The sequence below is a fragment of the Staurois parvus genome, unplaced genomic scaffold (genome assembly GCF_062004578.1).
Source record: "Staurois parvus isolate SC_StPar_1 unplaced genomic scaffold, SC_StPar_1.0 ptg000416l, whole genome shotgun sequence".
Classification (NCBI taxonomy): Eukaryota; Metazoa; Chordata; class Amphibia; order Anura; family Ranidae; genus Staurois; species Staurois parvus.
Window position 1 is genome coordinate 95,638 of NW_028318212.1, and position 19,375 is coordinate 115,012.

A 19,375-nucleotide genomic window follows, 5' to 3' on the forward strand; every position below is an offset into this window, starting at 1 on the left:
GGGACTTCGAAACTGCGATAGGTAGTGAAGAACTGAAATGAGGAAGTTGCGCACCTTCAGGCTTTCAAAGTGATCATTGGATTTCAGGATTTTGGGGGCCTGTATGTCGCTAGGCTCCTAAAAAGTCTCACAAATGTGGTATCCCTATTCTCGGTGGTAGTAGCAGAATGCATTTTAGGGTGTAATTCCACATATACCCATGGCCTGTACGAGAAATATATCATTTAAATGACCACTTTGTGTAAAAAAGAAAAATGTTTTTGTCATTTTCCAAAAACTTGTGGGAAAAAAAAAAATCTTCCATGGACTCAATATGCCTCTCAGCAGATAGCTTAGGGTATCTACTTTCCGAAAAGGGGTCATTTGGGGGTGTTTGTACTAACTTGGTATTTTAGCACCTCAAGAAATGTGATGAGCAGTCAAAGTAAAAGCTGTGAGACTTCCATTATCTATACCATAGTTTGTAGACGCTATAACTTTTACACAAAGCAATCAATATACACTTATTGGGATTTTTTTTAACAAAAACATGTAGCAGAATACATTTTGGACTAAATTTATGACAACATTTTAGTTCTTTTGGATATTTTTATGACAGAAATGAGAAAATATTGTTTTTTAAAAAAAAAATAATTTAAATTTTTTTTTTTTTGTATCGCGCCAAAAATAAAAAGCACACAGGTGATCAAATACCACCAAAAGAAAGCACTATCTGTGTGGGAAAAAAAGGACATAAATTTCATTTATATACCATGTTGCATGACCGCGCAATTGTCAAACTAGTGCAGCTCTGTATAGCAAAAAAAATGGCGTAAATTCCATTATCTATACCATAGTTTGTAGAAGCTATAACTTTCACACAAAGCAATCAATATACACTTATTGGGATTTTTTTTACCAAAACCATGTAGCAGAATACATTTTGGTCTAAATCTTATAATTAACTTTGCGTTTTACTATACATTTTTTATAGCGGAAAGTAAAAAATATGTATTTGTTTTCAAAATTTTCAGTCTTTTTTTGTTTACAGCGCGAAAAATAAAAAACGCACAGGTGATCAAATACCACTGGAAGAAAGCTCTATTTGTGTGAAAAAAAGGACGTAAATTTAGTTTGGGTACAGCATTGCATATTCGCGCAATTATCAGTTGAATTAGTGCAGCGCCGAGTAGCAAAAAGAGGCCTGGTCATTAAGGGGGGGTATATCCTCTAGAGGGCAAGTGGTTAAAGCCTTCCTTTTGACTGTCATGTTGTGCTGGCCTGTTTCCTCTTCCTTCCTCTCCTACAAATGGACATTTTTTTTTTTTTTCTTTTCAGTATTTTTTAGTTTTCAAAGTATAATAAGCTCCAAGTTCGCCCACGTAGGGGGACCGGGAAATTACACAATATGGCAAATGTACAAATTAACCAGGAATGACAGCAGCACAGTTTAATACAATCAACTGCTTGGGACAAATTGACTTTTTTTTTTTTTTAACAAAGTACTTTTTTGTGCTATAAAGCAGCACTTCATGTGTCTTGCAAAGGCAAAATGGTCTCCCCACTCTGTGTACGTGTGCAGGTGTGCTGCAAGACTTGGGTCCTGAGAGAGGCCTGCAGGCACATATGCGCGTGCACCTGGTTTTCCTGGCCATCTAAGCACTTTTTTGTGTTTCCTGCGTACTGCTACCAGGGAAGTTGGTAAGTTTCCCTGCGCACTGCTACCAGGGAAGTTGGTAAGTTTCCCTGCGCATACGTGCTGAACAGGGCCTCGGGAGGCTGTGGGGGGGGGGTGCCTATTTAGTAACATGTTACACCCTGAATACCGGGTATAACATGTTACAATAGGTGAACTTATTCTTTTAATATTTTTAATCCTTATACTGCTAGCATTAGTAAATAGACAGTAGGTATAGAACCCCCCCCCCCCCTTTAAAATCACATTTGTTGCTTTGTAGCCTGAAATGAAGACATAGTTTGTTTTTTTTTATCCAGCTGTGCAACTTCTAACATCCAAATGAAAGCTATAACACCAACATATCAGGAAAACAAACAAAAAAAAAAAAAGCAGAATAACGAAGTTGGAAAAAAGATCTCCTTTTGTCAGTATTTTGTTGAACTACCTTTTGCTTTAACTACAGCCTTTTAGTCTTTTTTTTCATTTACATTATTTAACCAATCTGTGTCTCCATGTCTCTATAATATACAATGATGGTGAAGAAAGTGACAGTATATAGTAAGCATTGTCTATATATAGATATAGGGGACAATTGCTGATCGAAGAGCATCACTCCGGATCATACCGGATGCAATAAGAGATAAGAGGGACCAGTTTAATATCCTGGATCTGAAGCTTGCAGAGTAAGGAGGCTAGACACCCATATATGCCATACTTTATCAAAGAGATGGGGTTTCTTTCATAGTTCAAAGGTGAGTTTGTACAGAGGTAAACTATCATTTTAATAATGTAAGTGGCAAGAGTAAGAGGAGTTGTTCAATTCCAGGTTAAAAGGGTGGTTTTCTTAGCAAAAAAAGTAATGTATACGTATTAAACGTTTGACACGTGTAGGAGCAGATAATACACCAAATATATCTTACAGGTAATTTTGAGGATGCAATATATTAGGTAAACCCAGTACAGTGGATAGGAATTTATCAACTTCTGTCCAAAACGTATGGACTATAGGACAGGACCAAAAACAGTGTATAAAGTCAGAAGCTTCCCTAAAAGAGTCAGATGTGGAGCGTAGGCCCACCTTACACATCCTAGAGGGGATGAGGTGGCTATGATGAAATGCCTTTATTTGTTTAATTTTCTTTCGAGGAAATCACTGAGCTCTTGTAGGTTTCAACAAATTCAGTCCAGTTCTCATCAGTAAATTGAATATCTAATGCAGACCACCGATTTTGTGCAGCAGCAAACCCAGGATTCGAGTCAGCCATTAGGGCAGAGTAATATTCAGAGATTAATTTAGTGGTGTCAGGAATTCTCAGTAGTTTCTTCAATGGGGTCAAAGATAATGGAGGCAGATGAGAGCCAAATTGTGCATGGCGGAGTTGGTAATAAAAGAATGTGAAGTAGGAAGAAATATTTAAATTTGTCTGTCAACTGGACAAAAGGCTTAAGGCCCCGCTCAGTATATAAGTTGCAAAAGGTATTTGATGCCCCTAGAAATCCAGTGTTGTGGATCTGGGATCATAAATAGTTCATTCACAGTAGGATTATTGGGTGAGGCAGTCCATCCAGCTTTACAGAAACTGGTCACTATAGTAACGGAGAGAAAATGGTATGTAACATGGTCATTCCCGGAAAAGTGGGCATCTGCCTCCGGTATACAATATTATGCAGAGATTCAAAGGAGGAGACTATAGCTGCTTCAGTAATGGTACAGGCATTCGCTGAGGAGGGTTGCAACCGGTCATGCACCTACACTGAGAGGCTAAATAAAATAAATAGAAATTGGGAAACCCCAAGCCTGCTAAATGAGAAGGCAATTTCAAAATATCTAGAGCCATTTTAGGGGCATAAGGATTCTATAAGACTCCTGTGCAAATAGAATCAATTTGCTTAAAAGGAGACTAGTCTTTGACAGGGAGAATTGGCCATCACATACAGATGTTTCAGAAGGAAAATAATTTTCAGCAAATTAACTCTACCCATAAGATCTAATGGTAGATCCATCCATTGTTTGGTATGCTGCTGCAGGTGAGTGATAATGGGGCATAAATTATTCACTATTTAGGCGTTCAAGGGCAGTTGCCCCACTACTCCCAAGTAGTGAAAGGAGTGAAACACTGGATTTGGGAGCTCTGACGAATCACCCATCTTGTTTGAGTCCAGCGAAAATGGACTGGATTTAGTCCAGAGAACACTCCAAAGTTCTCCCATCTCCTGCAACAGATAGCACAGGGAGGCAGAGGGATCGGCTAAGTATATGAGTGTCATCAGCATACAAGGAAATTCGTTCCTCTATGGTGCCAATTCGAAGACCACGTATAGAGGTTGTGGACCTTATATGGACAGCTAGTGAATAGTAGTGGGGACAGGGGGCATCCTTGACGTGTCCCTCATGAAATGGAAAAGGTAGTTGAAATAGCTATTCAGCTGCACTCTGGCAACTGGGCCGATATAAGCTGTATCCAAGCTATCATCCACGGACCAAGTCCATAAACGTGTAACACTTTAAATAAATAAGGCCACTCCACACTATCCAAGGCCTTACAAGTATCCAAAGAGACTATGACCTGGGTATTGGAGTGCCCATGGGGATATTGCAGATTTTGAAAGCCTATGGATATTCATTTTGTAGAGCAGTCTGGGATGAATCCTCCCTGATCGCTTTGTACCAGGGAAGAGACAACCTTGTTCAAACGGTTGGCAAGCACCTTCACGAAGATCTTCACATCTACATTAATCAATAAAATAGGTCTATGAGTCACAGTCCAGTGTGTCTTTGCATGGTTTAAGGATGAGGACAATCCAAGCCTCCCTCATAGAGGGAGGAAGAATGCCCTCGTCCAAGGCTGCAGTGGAGGTGCGCAAAATATGGGGACTTAACAAATGTTTAGATATACTATTCCACTCAGTGGGGAACTCATCCAGTCCAGGTGTTTTGTGGGAGGGCATCTGTGCTATTGCTAGCTCAGTCTCTTCTGTGGGGGCATCCAGGTCAGAGCTACACTTTTTGGATAAGGAGGGAAGGGACACACCAGCTAAGTGTGTGGGGAAAAGGTAATTCGTATACTGCACAGTAGAAGTATGTAACTGGGTAAAGAAGGACATGAAAGCTTCCCGCATTTCACAAGGGGCATCCTCCAATAGTGTCTTCAGAGACACGTATCCTAGAAATGGAGGAGTATTTTCTGGGTGTGTCAAACAGGCCAACAAACGCCCAGACTTACTGCCCTGTTCAAACATTTTTTGGGAAGTATATAAAAATTTTTTTCTCAGTGAAGTCCAGCAGACAGAGCTCATATTCCCTGCGACAATGCAACCAAGCAACATGAGTGTGCAAGGTTGGGTTAGTATTATAATCGGCCTCTGCATGTAACATGGTGGATTCAAGTTTCTCAGTATACACTTGGGTATTTTTATGGAAGACACCAGTAATAGACATAAAAGTACCACGCAGAGTGGACTTGGAGGCTTCCCAACAGCCTTTTGTCTGTTAGGATATGCTTCTACTAACTTTGCACATCTATACTTTGCAATATTTGCCTGCTCTTCTATACAGAACTACTCAAGTTAATTTTAATTGTGATGGTGACTGTGGACTGCAGTCTTCAAATCATTCCACAGAATTTTAATGGGGTTTAAGTCTGTGCTTTAACTAGGCCATGCAGGGACATTCAACTTTTTTCCTTCAACTACTGTGTAGTTAGTTTTGCTGTGTGCTTTGGGTCATTGTCATGTTGGAAGGTGAACCTTATTCCCATTGACAACTTTCTGTCAGAGGGCAGCAGATTTTCCTCAAGAATTTGACGGTATTTGCCCCATCCATTTTTTCTTTTATCCTGGCAAGTACTCCAGTCCCTGCTGCAGAGAAACACCCCCATAGCCAGATATTACCACCTCCATGCTTTACTATAGGAATGGTGTTATTTGGATGGGGATCTGTTTTGGATTTCCGCCAGACACATCATTTAGTATTATGGTCAGATGAGACTACAACTGAATTATTTGGCCTCAACACCTTTTTCCATGTGGCCTCAGAATCTTCAAGTTGCGTTTTGGCAAAGCTCAGTCATGACCACATGTGGCCTTTCTTGGGGAGTGGCTTTTTTCTTGCAACCCTCCCATACAAGCCACATTTGTGGATCATTTTTTATATTGTCACATGCACACAATGACCACTCTGCAACTGCTTCAGAGTTGCTGTAGGCCTGTTGGTAGCCTGGCTCTTTCATCCAATTTGGAGCAACATCCTGATAAAGGGAGGGTCTGTGTTGTATCTTCTACTTCCTAATAATAGACTACACTGTGCTTCTAGGCATTGATAAAGCCTTTGAAATTTTTTTTGTATCCATCTCCTGACTTGTGCCTGCCCACAATTTTTATCTAGAATATCTTTTGACAGGGCCTTGCCACCCATAGCTAATTGTTTGCTTCAGTTGCATTACTAGAGACTAAAATGCTCCAGGAAAGCTCTTTCCATGCTGGGGTAATCAAAATGACCACAGCAGATTACAGCCAAATGGCTTTGTGTGCCATTGAGAAGATGATTAGCTACACCTGATTGAGTTTACAAGTAATTTTTAGGAAAGGGGAACCTTTTTCCTATTCGGTGATTACTTTTGAATTTTATTTTTATGACATGTTGACATATCTTTCACTTGGATGTTGCCAAGTTGTAAATACAGCTGGATGAAACAAAAAAGCTGTGTTTTGTCTTCATTTCAGGCTGTAAAGCAACAAAATGTAATTATTTTAACCACTTGCCGCCCTCCCGCAATGTATTGCGAACGGGCGGCAGCTACAGCTAGTGACTTACAGGTACGTTGCTCTGGCTGTAATACCTGCGACACCGGAATGAAGATCTCGGTGAACGGGATCATGTGATCACATGATCACTATGTTAGCAAAACTATTCAGAATTAATCTGATTCTTAACAGCTCTGCTTCTCTTGTTGGTGAGCTGTGATTGGCTCACATGATACATGGGGCCAATCACAGCACCCTGTACTATGTGACCAGCTCTAGTCAATCACAGATCACTAATATATTTAACAATCTTTGCATTGCAATGATCTTCCGTGCTCATGCAATGCAAAGTGTAAACAAAACAAAACAAAAACAAACCTGATCACCCCCCCCACCAAAGTAATAATGGTACCATTGCACTACTTTAATAAAAGTATTTAAAAAAAAAAGTTTAAGGTCTTTTTTTTTTTTTTAACCACTTGCCCAACCGCCTGCTGTGGGTGAACAGCAGCTCTGAACAAAGCCTCCTTCCACAGCCAGAATGGCTCTGATTATCTCTATGGTCTAAGGAACTGGAAGTTATGAGCATTTCATAATTTCCGTTTCTCCAGATATTAACAGTGCCATTTTTAAATTGGGTAACCTCTTATCACACCGATCTTGGTGTGATCAGATGCTTTAAGGGCAGAGGGGAGATCTAGAGTCTAATAGACCCCAGATTTCTCAGAAAAGAATACCTGTCATTGCCTATTGCCATTACAGGGGATATTTACATTCCCTGTGTTAGCAATAAAAGTGATAAAACAAAAATTCACCTCTGCCCCTCCCCCCTTTCCATGATCATGTGCAAAGACGAACACAAGCGTCGGTCCCATGTCAATGTCAACAGAAATTGCACCATACACGGGGTATCACCGCAAATATCAGATCGAGGGTAGTAATTCTAGCTCTAGACCTCTTGTATAAATATAAAGTGATGACCTGTAAAGGCTTTTAAAGCATCTCCTATCGATACTAAAAATGTACAGAATTTGTCGCAGTTGCACGGGCATTTGCAATTTTAAAGCATGCCATGTTTGGAATCTATTTATTCTGCATACCATTATCTTTTATACTTTATCACGCAATTGGGCAATATATTGTGTTTTTGTGCATTAAGATTCAAAAAAGTGTATTATTTCCAAAACATAGCGTTTGTAAAATTGCCTCGCAAATACTATGACATGAAAAATTGCAACACCCACCATTGTATTCTCTAGTGCCATTGCTTTCAAAAATATATAATGTTTGGGGGTTCAAAGTAATTTTCTAGTAAAAAAAAAAAAAAAAAAGGTTTTTCATGTAAACAAAGTGTCAGAAAATGCTTGTTCTTCAAGTGGTTAGAAAAATGGATGATGTGATGGCCCTGAAATGTCAGGATAGTAAAAGGGGGCATGGTGAGTATTTTGCAGATCTCATTTGTTGCCACAAGTTTTTTGGAAAATGAATAAAGGAAACAAACTATTTTTTCTTTTCTTTTTTAAAACCCTGTGACAAAAATTATATCTACAAAATACTGACCATGCCACTAATGAAATTCCTTGGATTGTCTACTTTCCAAAAATGGGTGATTTGTGGGGGGTTATATTATCCTGGCATTTTAGGGCCTCCGAAAGTGTGATAGGTGATGAGGAATTGATATGAGGAAATATGCCCTTTGAAAGCCTGAAAGTGGTCATTGGATTTTGGGGGCCTGTATGTGGATAGTCTGCCAAAAAAATCTCTCACATGTGGTATCCTCATACTCAGAAGTAGCAGAATGTGTTTTGGGGTGTTATTCCACATATAGTCATGGCATATGTGAGCAATACATCGTTTAAGTCACAACTTTAATTAAATTGTCATTTTTTAAAAAAATTGTGGCAAAAAAATAATTCTTCCATGGATTCAACATGCCTCTCAGCAAATTTCTTGGGGTGTCTACTTTCCAAAAAGGGGTCATTTGGGGGGTCTTTGTACTGCCCTGGCATTTTAGCGCCTCAAGAAATGTGATAGGCAGTCAGAAAGTAAAAGCTGCATAAATTCCAGTACCTATACCATAGTTTGTAGACTCACTCAAGCCAATCTATATACACATATTGGGATTTATTTTTTCACCAAAGACCTGTAGCAGTATACATTTTGGCCTAAATTTGACGGTCTTTGAGCTTATTGGATATTTTTGTAACTGAAAGTAGAACATTTTTTTTTTTTTCTTCAAAATTTTTCGGTTTTTTTTTTTGTTCATCTTTCACAAAATAAAAAAACCCAGTGGTGATCAAATACCACCAAAAGAAAGCTCTATTTGTGTGAAAAAAGGACATAAATTTAATTTGGCTACACTATTGCATGACCACACAATTATCAGTTGAAATAGCGCAGCGCTAATAGCAAAACTTTTTAAAATTATACTTGCCTACAGTAGGTAAATGCAGGATTGGACCAGACCACCTCTAAGGCCAAGAACTGAGCAATCAGACACTGCTGAAAAACCAGTTCTCCCTGCCGGTCTATAAGTCACCGCCTTCTGCACTGCCCATCCCTCCCGCACACCCCTTTCTTGCGGAAGTCGCCGGAGGGGCGAGAGTGGCTGGCTTAGACTCTCAGCTAATTGCTGACAGGCTGAGCCAGGTGCTAGTCTTCTGAATACGGTTCCTCCTGTGATCCATAGGAGAAGTACAGACACACAAGCTTTGGCTGTACTTATCCTTTTAATTTTTTTTTTCTTTTTTAATATATCAGTTGTTCCCTGGTTTCTGACCTGGGCCAAAATTATTTCACACGTTCCAGGAGTCTTCATGGGCATTTTTTCTTTCTTTCATCTAGACTAGAGGAAAGAAGGGGGGGCGCTTTCTTAGCTAAGCACACTGTCTGTATGCTTCAGCTAGGGGCTGATGGATTTCAGTTAGTAAATGTTACATGAATAATCTGCACTTTTAATATTTAAACATAAATCAAATAGTGGTTTTGGTGCTCAAATACAGTTTTTAGTGCCGGCCGAGAACACCCCTATCGACCGTCGGCCAATATGAATAAAAGCACTGATACAGGTGCCGAAAAAAACACTGCCGCCACCGCCCGCCGCTCGGTAGTTGTCAGCCTTCCCTGAGAAACCATCGAACGATCCCAGCGCTGGGCATAGAGATTAGTGAAGGAAACATGGCCTCCACTCAGTAATGTCCCTTCCAGGTCTTTTTTTTTTGTTTGTTTGTTTTTTTTACAGCACTAGATCAATGTTTTTTTTTGATCTAATGCTTTACATTGCAGAGGAGAGATGTGGGGTCTTATTGACCCCATATCTCTCCATAAAGAGGACCTGTCACTAATTCTATCACAAGGCATGCATGCATGCCTTGTGATAAGAATAAAAGTGATTAAATTTTTTTTTTAAAGGGACAGTACAAAACAAAAGAAAGTTTAAAGTGCCCCCGTTCCCCTGTGCTCGCACGTAGTGGTGAACGCATACATAGCCCATTCCCACATATGTAAATTGTGTTCAAACCACACACGTGAGGTATTGCCACAAACGTCAGAGCAATAATTCTTGCACTAGACGACCTCTGTAACTTTACACTACTAACCTGTAGAAAATTTTAAAGCATCACCCATGGAGATTTTTAAGTACCACAGTTTCACTCCATTCCACGAGTGTGAACAATTTTAAAGCGTGACATGTTTGGTATCTATTTACTCGCTGTAACATCCTCTTTCATATTTTACAAAAATATTGGGGTATATATTGTGTGTTTTTGATTAAAAAAAAAAAGTGTATTTGTTTCCAAAAATATATTCATTTTAAAAATTGCACGTTTTTGTTTCGGTTTTGGCTTTCGGCCAAGTGCACTTGGTGCACCACTAATTAGAACCTTTAGGCAGACTCATCTGTCCGGACTAATCTCAGGCTGACCTTGCTACCCTATCGTCAAATGGTTTTAGCCCATAGAAAACAGAATACACATTCTTGGCTGACTATCCCTACCTGCAGAGTCAAAACTTAAATGTGTTTCCTAACTACTGAGCTTATAACCGACTAGCAAGGAAAAGAACACCTTTAAATACAGTATATTGGAAGGTACCATAGGCAGGTTAGGCGCGTTCCTTGTCCTAAGTGAAATAGGCATCTGATATTCCTCATATTTGTATCCATTCAATAGATATTCCCATTGTGAATGATAATATACTGGTTACCAGAAAGTAACCTGTAGGTAGTTGAAGATATTGATACATTAGAAAACTGTATCTGACGGAATGGTGCTGCATGATCGAAAATGTAGCCACTCCTCAGACCTCTTGATTGGTCAGGTCATTGCTGTATAAAAAATTAAGCTAATGATTAAAGAACTGGGAAAAAGGGTATTCAAGTCTACCCACGTGGTGTGGCTTGAATACATTGTGTAAAAACACTTTGTTTACAACTAGTTAAAGTTAAACTTTTTCCCACCAACATTTACATCTTGAATTTAAAAAGCAACACCTTCCACAATATGATAACCTATTTACCCCCGCCATACACACATATGCAGCCTCTTGGCAGATGGGCCTTGACACTGAGAGGCCTCATATATGCGTACCAAAATGTAAACAATGTGCCCTGTGTGCGCCCGGCACAGTTACCAGTGGATAATGGAAAGCTCCTGATTGCTACTTGCAATCTGGAGATTTCTGATCATTTGATCGCTGTGACAACCAATCATGGCATCACATGCCCGAAATGCCTGCTTCCCAGCATCTGAAATCCCTGGGAGGAGCTGGGGCGGCACCGGTATTAGGGGTTAACAATTTTGTCAAGACAAAATTCTGACTGCAATACCTTCTTTACCAATATCTTATGTTTGTCAATCTGCTAAACAATTTGAGTGTAGTTAGTTGCAATCTTTATATGCTTCTCTCAGTTTAAAAGAAAGGGGGCTGATTTCCTATAGAAAAAGTTTGGAGATTAGCACACGGAATTCCTCATTCTATGGGTTATAAAGGATGAATTGCAGGAACAAGCAATAACCTGGATATTGCCCAGACGTGTGGTTCCAAATATACAATGTACTGAGCTTAAATTGTTACTAAATCCAGGACCGTGCATCACTATATCCCATTTTTCCACAGTACACAGAACATAAAATTGCAGTTATTTTAGTAAATGCAAACTGCTAAATAACTTTTTTCATCAGCAGTATATAACAGTTTTGTGACTTCTATCAGTGTCCTGCTGAGCACAGGTTAAAGCTTGTAGGAGGAGTTTCCATTCTCCTCTGACTGGCCTATGAGGCAGCATGACTCCTGACCCTCTGGACAGTGTGGATTGGCCCTGTGCTGATCACATGCAGTCTCCACAAAAATAAAAACTGTAGCAATACACACCAAACGGAGCAGAGTGCTAGCTCTGGCTCTATACCATCAGCAGATGAATTGGGGACTGTGGAAGAAGGGAAGGATCAGAGAAGTAAGGATCAAATAGCCTTTTTACACAGTGCAGAGGTTTAACCCCTTAGGTTCCACAGTGAGTATAACCAGCATACTTTACTACATATGCAGTCTGATTGTATTATTGTGGGTTTAGTAACCCTTTAAACAAAATCAAGTCTCTAAATGATGTTCCACACAATAAAGTTATAAATGTATAAGTTATATGTACTCAAATACCAAAATGCTTAAAGACTAGTAGTACTGTGATAAAAACTAGGGATGCACCAATGCCACTTTTTTTTTTTTTTTTTTACCGGCGAGTATGAGTATCGATACTTTGTGGTGAATGAATGGGCACAAATCACATTTCAAAGAATAGCATGCGATTTGAATGCAGTGCAATTCCTCTCCAAACCACGAGCGATTTTTCCCACCACTTCTGTGTGAACCCAGCCTTGTCATAGCATAATCGTACACAGTAGTTGTTGCGGGAAATCTCCCTGCACTGATCCCATGCTGTTGCACAACTAAATGCTGCTCCACAAGTCTGGAAATTTTAAATTCCCACGGCTTTCTCTACTCTTCTTGCAGGGATGACCGTACGGGCTAGATGGCTTCTGATTGGTCTGTGCTGACCAGTCAAAAGCTGTATGGCCTGCTGCAAGGAGAAGAGGGCACCTAGGGGATTTAAAATCCCCCAGACCTGAGAAGCAGTTTTTCGTTGTGATAGCATGGGAGGTTTCCCGCACCGCATTCCTTTTCAAATCACATGCTACTATTTGCAATGCAACTTGCCCCCATGCATTTTGTATGGATGCAAATCGCACCGCAGAGTATCTGTTTCGGGTATTGAAAGCATTTTCACAATTATGAGTACCTGTGAAAATACTCAGTATAGGCACCAATATCCGTAACGTAGCATCTCTAATAATAGCCCTAAATTAACTTCTCCAACTCCTCCAGGATGGCACATCAATACATGCCATTGCCAGAAGGTTTGCTGTGTCTCCCAGCACAGTCTCAAGAGCATGGAGGAAATTCTAAGAGACAGGCAGTTACTCTAGGAGAGCTAGACAGGGCCTTAGAGGGTTCTTAACTCACCAGCAGGACTTTGACAGCTTGTTCACTGTGTTGGGAGCACGAGGTGAGTGTGCTCTCAGCAATGAAACCTCGGCTGTCCATGGATGTGTATGGTTGGCTGTTAAAGCTTCACTCTCTTTACTGCTGCACATCTGCGTAGTGTTGGTGGGAGGATGTTAATGCTGGACTCCAGCCTTGCCTCCTGTCTTTCACAGTTTTGTATAGGGTCTATACAAAATGTTATGCTATGCTGAAATTGCATACAGTACTCTAATTCCAATGCACATTTTAAGCATCTTACACTGTGCTTTTAAAGCTGCTGCAAGTCAGAGCCTACAGTTGCAAGAAAAAGTATGTGAACCCCTTGGGATTACGTGGAGTTTTGCATGAATTGGGCATAAAATGTGCTCTGAACGTCATCTACGTCACAACAATAGAAGAACACAGTCTGCTGAATATAATACTACACAAACATTAGATGTTGCCATGGTTTCATTGCACATAACATGTAAACATTCACAGTACAGGGAGGAAAAAATATGTGAACCTTTGGACTTAATAACTGGTTGACCCTCCTTTTGGCAGCAAGAACCTCAACCAAACGTTTCCTGTAGTTGCAGATTAGACCCGCACAACGATCTGGAGTAATTTTGGACCACTCCTCTTCACAAAACTGTTTCAGTGTAGCAATATTCTTGGGATGTCTGGTGTGAATCGCTCTCTTAAGGTCATGCCACAGCATTTCAATCGGGTTGAGGTCAGGACTCTGACTGGGCCACTCCAGAAGGCGTATTCTGTGCTGTTGCAGCCATTTTGTTGAATTACTTGTATGCTTTCGGTCATTGTCCTGTTGCATCACCCATCCTCTGCGGAGCTTCAGTTGGCAGACAGATGGTCGTACGTTTTCCTGCAAAATGTCTTGATAAACTCTGGAATTAATTTTCCCATCAATGACAACAATCCGTCCAGGCCCTGAGGCAGCAAAGCAGCCCCAAACCATGATGCTCCCTCCGCCATGTTTTACAGTGGGGATGAGGTTTTGATGTTTGTGTGCTGTGCCTTTTTTTTCTCCACACATCGCATGTGCCATAGATTTCTGTAGGTCTTTAGCTGACACTCTGGGATTCTTCTTTACCTCATGCAGCATTCTGCTCTTGCAGTCATTTTTACAGGATGACCACGCCTAGGGAGAGTAGCAACAGTGCTAAACTTTCTCCATTTGTAGACAGCCTGTCTTACCGTGGACACATGAACATCAAGGCTTTTGGAGATACTTTTGTAACCCTTTCCAGCTTCATGCAAGTCAACAATTCTTGATCGTAGGTCTTCTGAGAGCTCTTTTCTGCGAGGCATGGTTCACATCAGACAGTGCTTCTTGAAACCAGTAAACCCAAAACAGGTGTGTGTTTTTTAAGGGCAGGACAGCTGTCAGCAACACATCCAATATCATCACACTGATTGGAGTCAAGGTTGGCTCACTCCTGGCTCCAATTAGCTCTGGGAGAAGTCATTAAGCTAGGGCCTCACATACTTTTTCCTCCCTGCACTGTGAATGTTTACATGTTATGTGCAATTAAACCATGGCAACATCTAATGTTTGTGTAGTATTATGTTCAGCAGACTGTGTTCTTCTATTGTTGTGACTTAGATGACGTTCAGAGCACATTTTATGCCCAATTCATGCAAAACTCCATGTAATCCCAAGGGGTTCACATACTTTTTCTTGCAACTGTATGCGTTGATAGCTGTCTGATAATATAACGTAAGAAATGCCAGCCTGACTGCACTGAAAGTGCATCTAAGACCATGTGTACTGGGTACTCCTGCTTGCTTTTCATTGTGATTTTGCATTTGTGCTATCCAGGGAAACATGTAAATAAACAATAGTATGCGTAAAAAATCAATTCTGGTTTCTGTATTGCATATGAACTGTTTATTAGAGATCCCTGTTCAGAATTATTTTTCTTTTTTCAGCTTACTGCCTTGACTCTTCTAAAAGGAGAAGACTTTTCCATTCTTGGTGAGCTGCTATCAAATGAGTTAAAACCTTTGAGACGACTTCTTGTTCTACTGGGATGGACCCATCTCCAGAGTATAGAGTCTGCTAAATCACTGTTGCTCAGACTTCATAATGATACAGTATGTTTCATTTTTTTAAATTATGCTAAATATTTACGAGAAGTTCAGGTTTATATCATAATAAACAGGCATACTCAGGCATTTCACAGATGGACTTATTGTGCAGGTGGCAACCTATCACGGTACCACGCTTCAATTCACTGAGCTCCTGAGAGCGACCCATTCTTTCACAAATGTTTGTAGAAGCAGTCTGCATGCCTAAGTGCTTGATTTTATACAGCTGTGGCCATGGAGGTGATTGGAACACCTGAATTCAGTGATTTGTCCCAATACTTTTGGCAATATAGTGCATGTGAACTGGCACTAATGCAGGCCATAGACGGGGAGAAAACCGGCTGTTTTTTTTAACAAAAAAACAAAAAATCGGTTGTTCAATAGACCGACATTACCACCAACAGTAAAAAAAATCGGCCGATTTTTTTCTTCCCGCCTACGGCCGGCATTTAATTACTTCTGTACCTGAAGAGAGCCCCGCTATTATATTTGACATTAAGAAGTATTGCGGTTGCAACATTGTATCTATTTGTGTCCATTTCGGATACAGATGGTTTTTTCAGATACAAATAGATACATTGTTGCAACTGCAATACTTTTTAATGTCAAATATAATAACTGACTGTAATAATTTGTCTTCTTCTTTGTCTTCTTCTCAGTCTTCTTCTCAGTCTTCTTCTCAGTCTTCTTCTCAGTCTTCTTCTCAGTCTTCTTCTCAGTCTTCTTCTCAGTCTTCTTCTCAGTCTTCTTCTCTGTCTTCTTCTCTGTCTTCTTCTCTGTCTTCTTCTCTGTCTTCGTCTTCTTCTCTCAATAATCACACTCTATAGCTATATTATTAATTAGACTGAGAGCTCTCAGAGAAGAGGGACAGACGGAGAGTAAAGAAATATATATATATATATATATATATATATATATATATATATTAAAAAGAGTGGCCATTAAAAAATGCAGCTTCTGTATTGATGTATCTCCCCCTTGTCCGTTCTTGTTGTGTGAAGGTATACTGGATAAACCATGAGGATCCCAGATGTAATAAATTTCAAGGAATGAACTGGTGGACATAGAAATTCCCAAGTAGTAGTTTCACTGAATCATTTGCATTAAAGCCATCCTTAATTAATGTGTATGGTAATAGTGATTCAGTCAGGAAAGGAGCAGCTGAATATAATCCAGAGGAGGAAAATGGGATATAAAGACTGCCTATGGATGTGGATCCACTTACATATGTGTAGACAGATACCTTCCTCCATACATAAGGTCAGTTGGAGCTGTATTTGCTCCCGTTCAAATAGACATCGATCATGCAGGTGCAAAAAACAAGCACGTATCTCATCGATAGTGCAGTGAGGATGACCACCCTTTATTTAATGAATTCAGAGTATAGTTCCTCTTGTCAAAGTGTGAGAGAAAAGTATACTTATCAGTCCTTGGTACATTGGCACATAGATCCAGGTGCGACCAATGACTCCGCCTGACCGGTTGCACCGGACCCCCCCCCCCCCCAGCTGCTTCAGAGACCGAAAACAAGTTTGAGTCCATCTAGCTATTTAACCACTTCAGTACCAGGCACTTATACCCCCTTCCTGCCCAGGCCAATTTTCAGCTTTCAGGGCTGTCGCACTGTGAATGACAATTGTGCGGTCATTCAACACTGTACCCATATAACATTTTTTTATCGTTTTTGTTTCACACAAATTGAGCTTTCTTTTGGTGGTATTTAATCACCACTGACTTTTTTTTTTGCTATATAAAACAAAAAACACCTGAAACTTTTGAAAAAAAAAAAAACACACTTTTGTTAATTTGTTATAACATTTTGCAAATAACATTTCTTCATAAATTTAGGTTAAAATGTATTCTATATTTCTTTGGTGAAAATAATTGAATTTGTATTTTTCTTTTCAAATGTTTTTTTTTTTTTTATTAAATTTTTTCTTTTTTTTTTTATTAAATTTTTTCTTTTTTTTTTTACGGTTTTATTTTTCAGCACACTGTGACCAAAGCAATACAATGTTACCATAGTAACTCTGGGCATACTCTTGGTATACTCATAGTACACTCTGGGCAAGTGATCAGGATTTTTTATTTTTTTTTAACACATTATGAATGCTAATGCCAATGTACCGTATTTTTCGCTCCATAAGACGCGCTTTTTCCCCCCAAAAATATGGGGGAAAATGTCTCTGCGTCTTATGGAGCGAATACTGACCAGTCCTCCACCTGTCACCGCCGCCTTGTTAGGGCCAGCGGCTGTCCCATCCCACTGCAGCCTGTCCCCTCCCACTGCAGGCTGTCACTGAAGTTCACCCTACCTTATCCCCTCTCTCAGCGGGCTGTCCCCGCAGCTCTTCATAGCAGGCAGTCCCCTCTCTGAACCCAGCCAGCTTGCTCTGCAGTCCGGTCCGCCCTGCAGGTGTGGCCTGTCCTCGGAGCTCCTCCCCACTCCTGGCATGTCTATGTACTGCGCTCCCTGCTCTGCAGTCCGATCTGCAGGTGTGGCCTGTCCTTACAGCTCCTCCCCTTTCCTGGTATGTGTCCATAGTGCGCTCCCTGCTCTGCAGTCCTGTCCTATCTGCTGGTGTGGCCTGTCCTCGGAGCTCAGTGCGCCCCCTGCCTTCTATAGCCTGCCTTCTGTAAGTTAAAAATGACATGCTGGGAGTTGTAGTCCTTTTCCTTGATGTATAGTGTCAGATCATTTGATATTCTGGGTGGAGGGGCCCTGTTGCGACTTTATATGATGTAGTATGTCCGCAGTCTCTGGTCATCCCCTGTATTGTGTCCGCAGTCTCTGGTCCTCTCCTGTGCTGTGTCCGCAGTCTCTGGTCCTCTCCTGTCCTGTGTCCGCAGTCTCTGGTCCTCTCCTGTGCTGTGTCCGCAGTCTCTGGTCCTCTCCTGTGCTGTGTCCGCAGTCTCTGGTCCTCTCCTGTGCTGTGTCCGCAGTCTCTGGTCCTCTCCTGTGCTGTGTCCGCAGTCTCTGGTCCTCTCCTGTGCTGGGTCCGCAGTCTCTGGTCCTCTCCTGTGCTGTGTCCGCGGACTATGGTCCTCTGCTGTGCTGTGTCCGCGGACTATGGTCCTCTCCTGTGCTGTGTCCGCGGACTCTGGTCCTCTCCTGTGCTGTGTCCGCGGACTCTGGTCCTCTCCTGTGCTGTGTCCGCGGACTCTGGTCCTCTCCTGTGCTGTGTCCGCGGACTCTGGTCCTCTCCTGTGCTGTGTCCGCGGACTCTGGTCCTCTCCTGTGCTGTGTCCGCGGACTCTGGTCCTCTCCTGTGCTGTGTCCGCGGACTCTGGTCCTCTCCTGTGCTGTGTCCGCGGACTCTGGTCCTCTCCTGTGCTGTGTCCGCGGACTCTGGTCCTCTCCTGTGCTGTGTCCGCGGACTCTGGTCCTCTCCTGTGCTGTGTCCGCAGTCCATTGGTTCAGAATATTTTTTTCTAGTTTTCCACCTCTAAAACCTAGGTGCGTCTTATGGAGCGCAAAATACGGTATTTCATTGATATTTGCAATCATTGTTACTGAATGAAACTGATTCATTCAGTCTTTTGTTGTGATTAGCTGTGATTGGGCAAAGCTGATCACATGATACAGATGGGCTGTGATTGGCCTTGTTTGTATCCTGTGACTGCCTTCACCAGTCACAGCTAACATAATTGTATACAATGGATGGCATGACAGGAAGCCATCCATTATATACAATTGACATGTGATCTGTTGTGATTGGTCACAGCGGTCACATGACACTGGCAACAGGCTGGTGTAGTGATATGTCATCGGCTGTGTCCGGTGACAGATCATGTTGCTGCATGGCTCGTTTTGACAGGACGTCATATGTTTGTCCCACCCGGCTGCCCATCTGCTACAGGCCAGACGGAAAGGTGTTAAGGACTCAAGATGGCCACCACGGGACAAGTGCGCATGCAAAGATATGGAAACTTGCAGACTTTTTTGGATTGTGAGTTTTAGAGTGTGATTATTAATGAAGCATACTGTATGGATGACACTTGATTCATTGGATCCAGGGTTTACTACCTCTGACCCAGAACATTCTATTAATATTGGGTTTATGTAATGGTGTTTTGTGTGTTATTTTAACAGGTTCCCGCCTATAGCCAGATGGCGGCCAGCAAAACACCTTGTCCCTCCGGGTGGACGCCATATGGCGTCCTTTCAGGCATGCGCAGTGTGCCTTTCCGCAGAGCCACGCAGCAGCGCGATCTGTCACCGGCTGTGTACCTCGGACACGGCCAATGACAGATCTGTTTACCTGCCCAGTTGCTGGTACCATGTGACCTGCTGTGACCAATCACAGCAGGTCACATGATAGTTGTATACAATGGATGGCTTCC

General features: G+C 41.4%; 1 protein-coding gene across 1 annotated transcript in view; it reads left to right on the plus strand.

Annotated features, from left to right (window-relative positions):
• The window catches only part of LOC149454796 (zinc finger FYVE domain-containing protein 26-like), a gene marked incomplete at both ends in the record, with an annotated part of 198,750 nt that overhangs the window by 67,417 nt on the left and 111,958 nt on the right, over positions 1 to 19,375 (plus strand). The window contains one exon of the mRNA XM_089687070.1: positions 14,873 to 15,037. Within this exon, the coding sequence (XP_089543196.1) occupies positions 14,873 to 15,037 (165 nt within the window). The remainder of the gene's footprint in view (positions 1 to 14,872; positions 15,038 to 19,375) is intronic.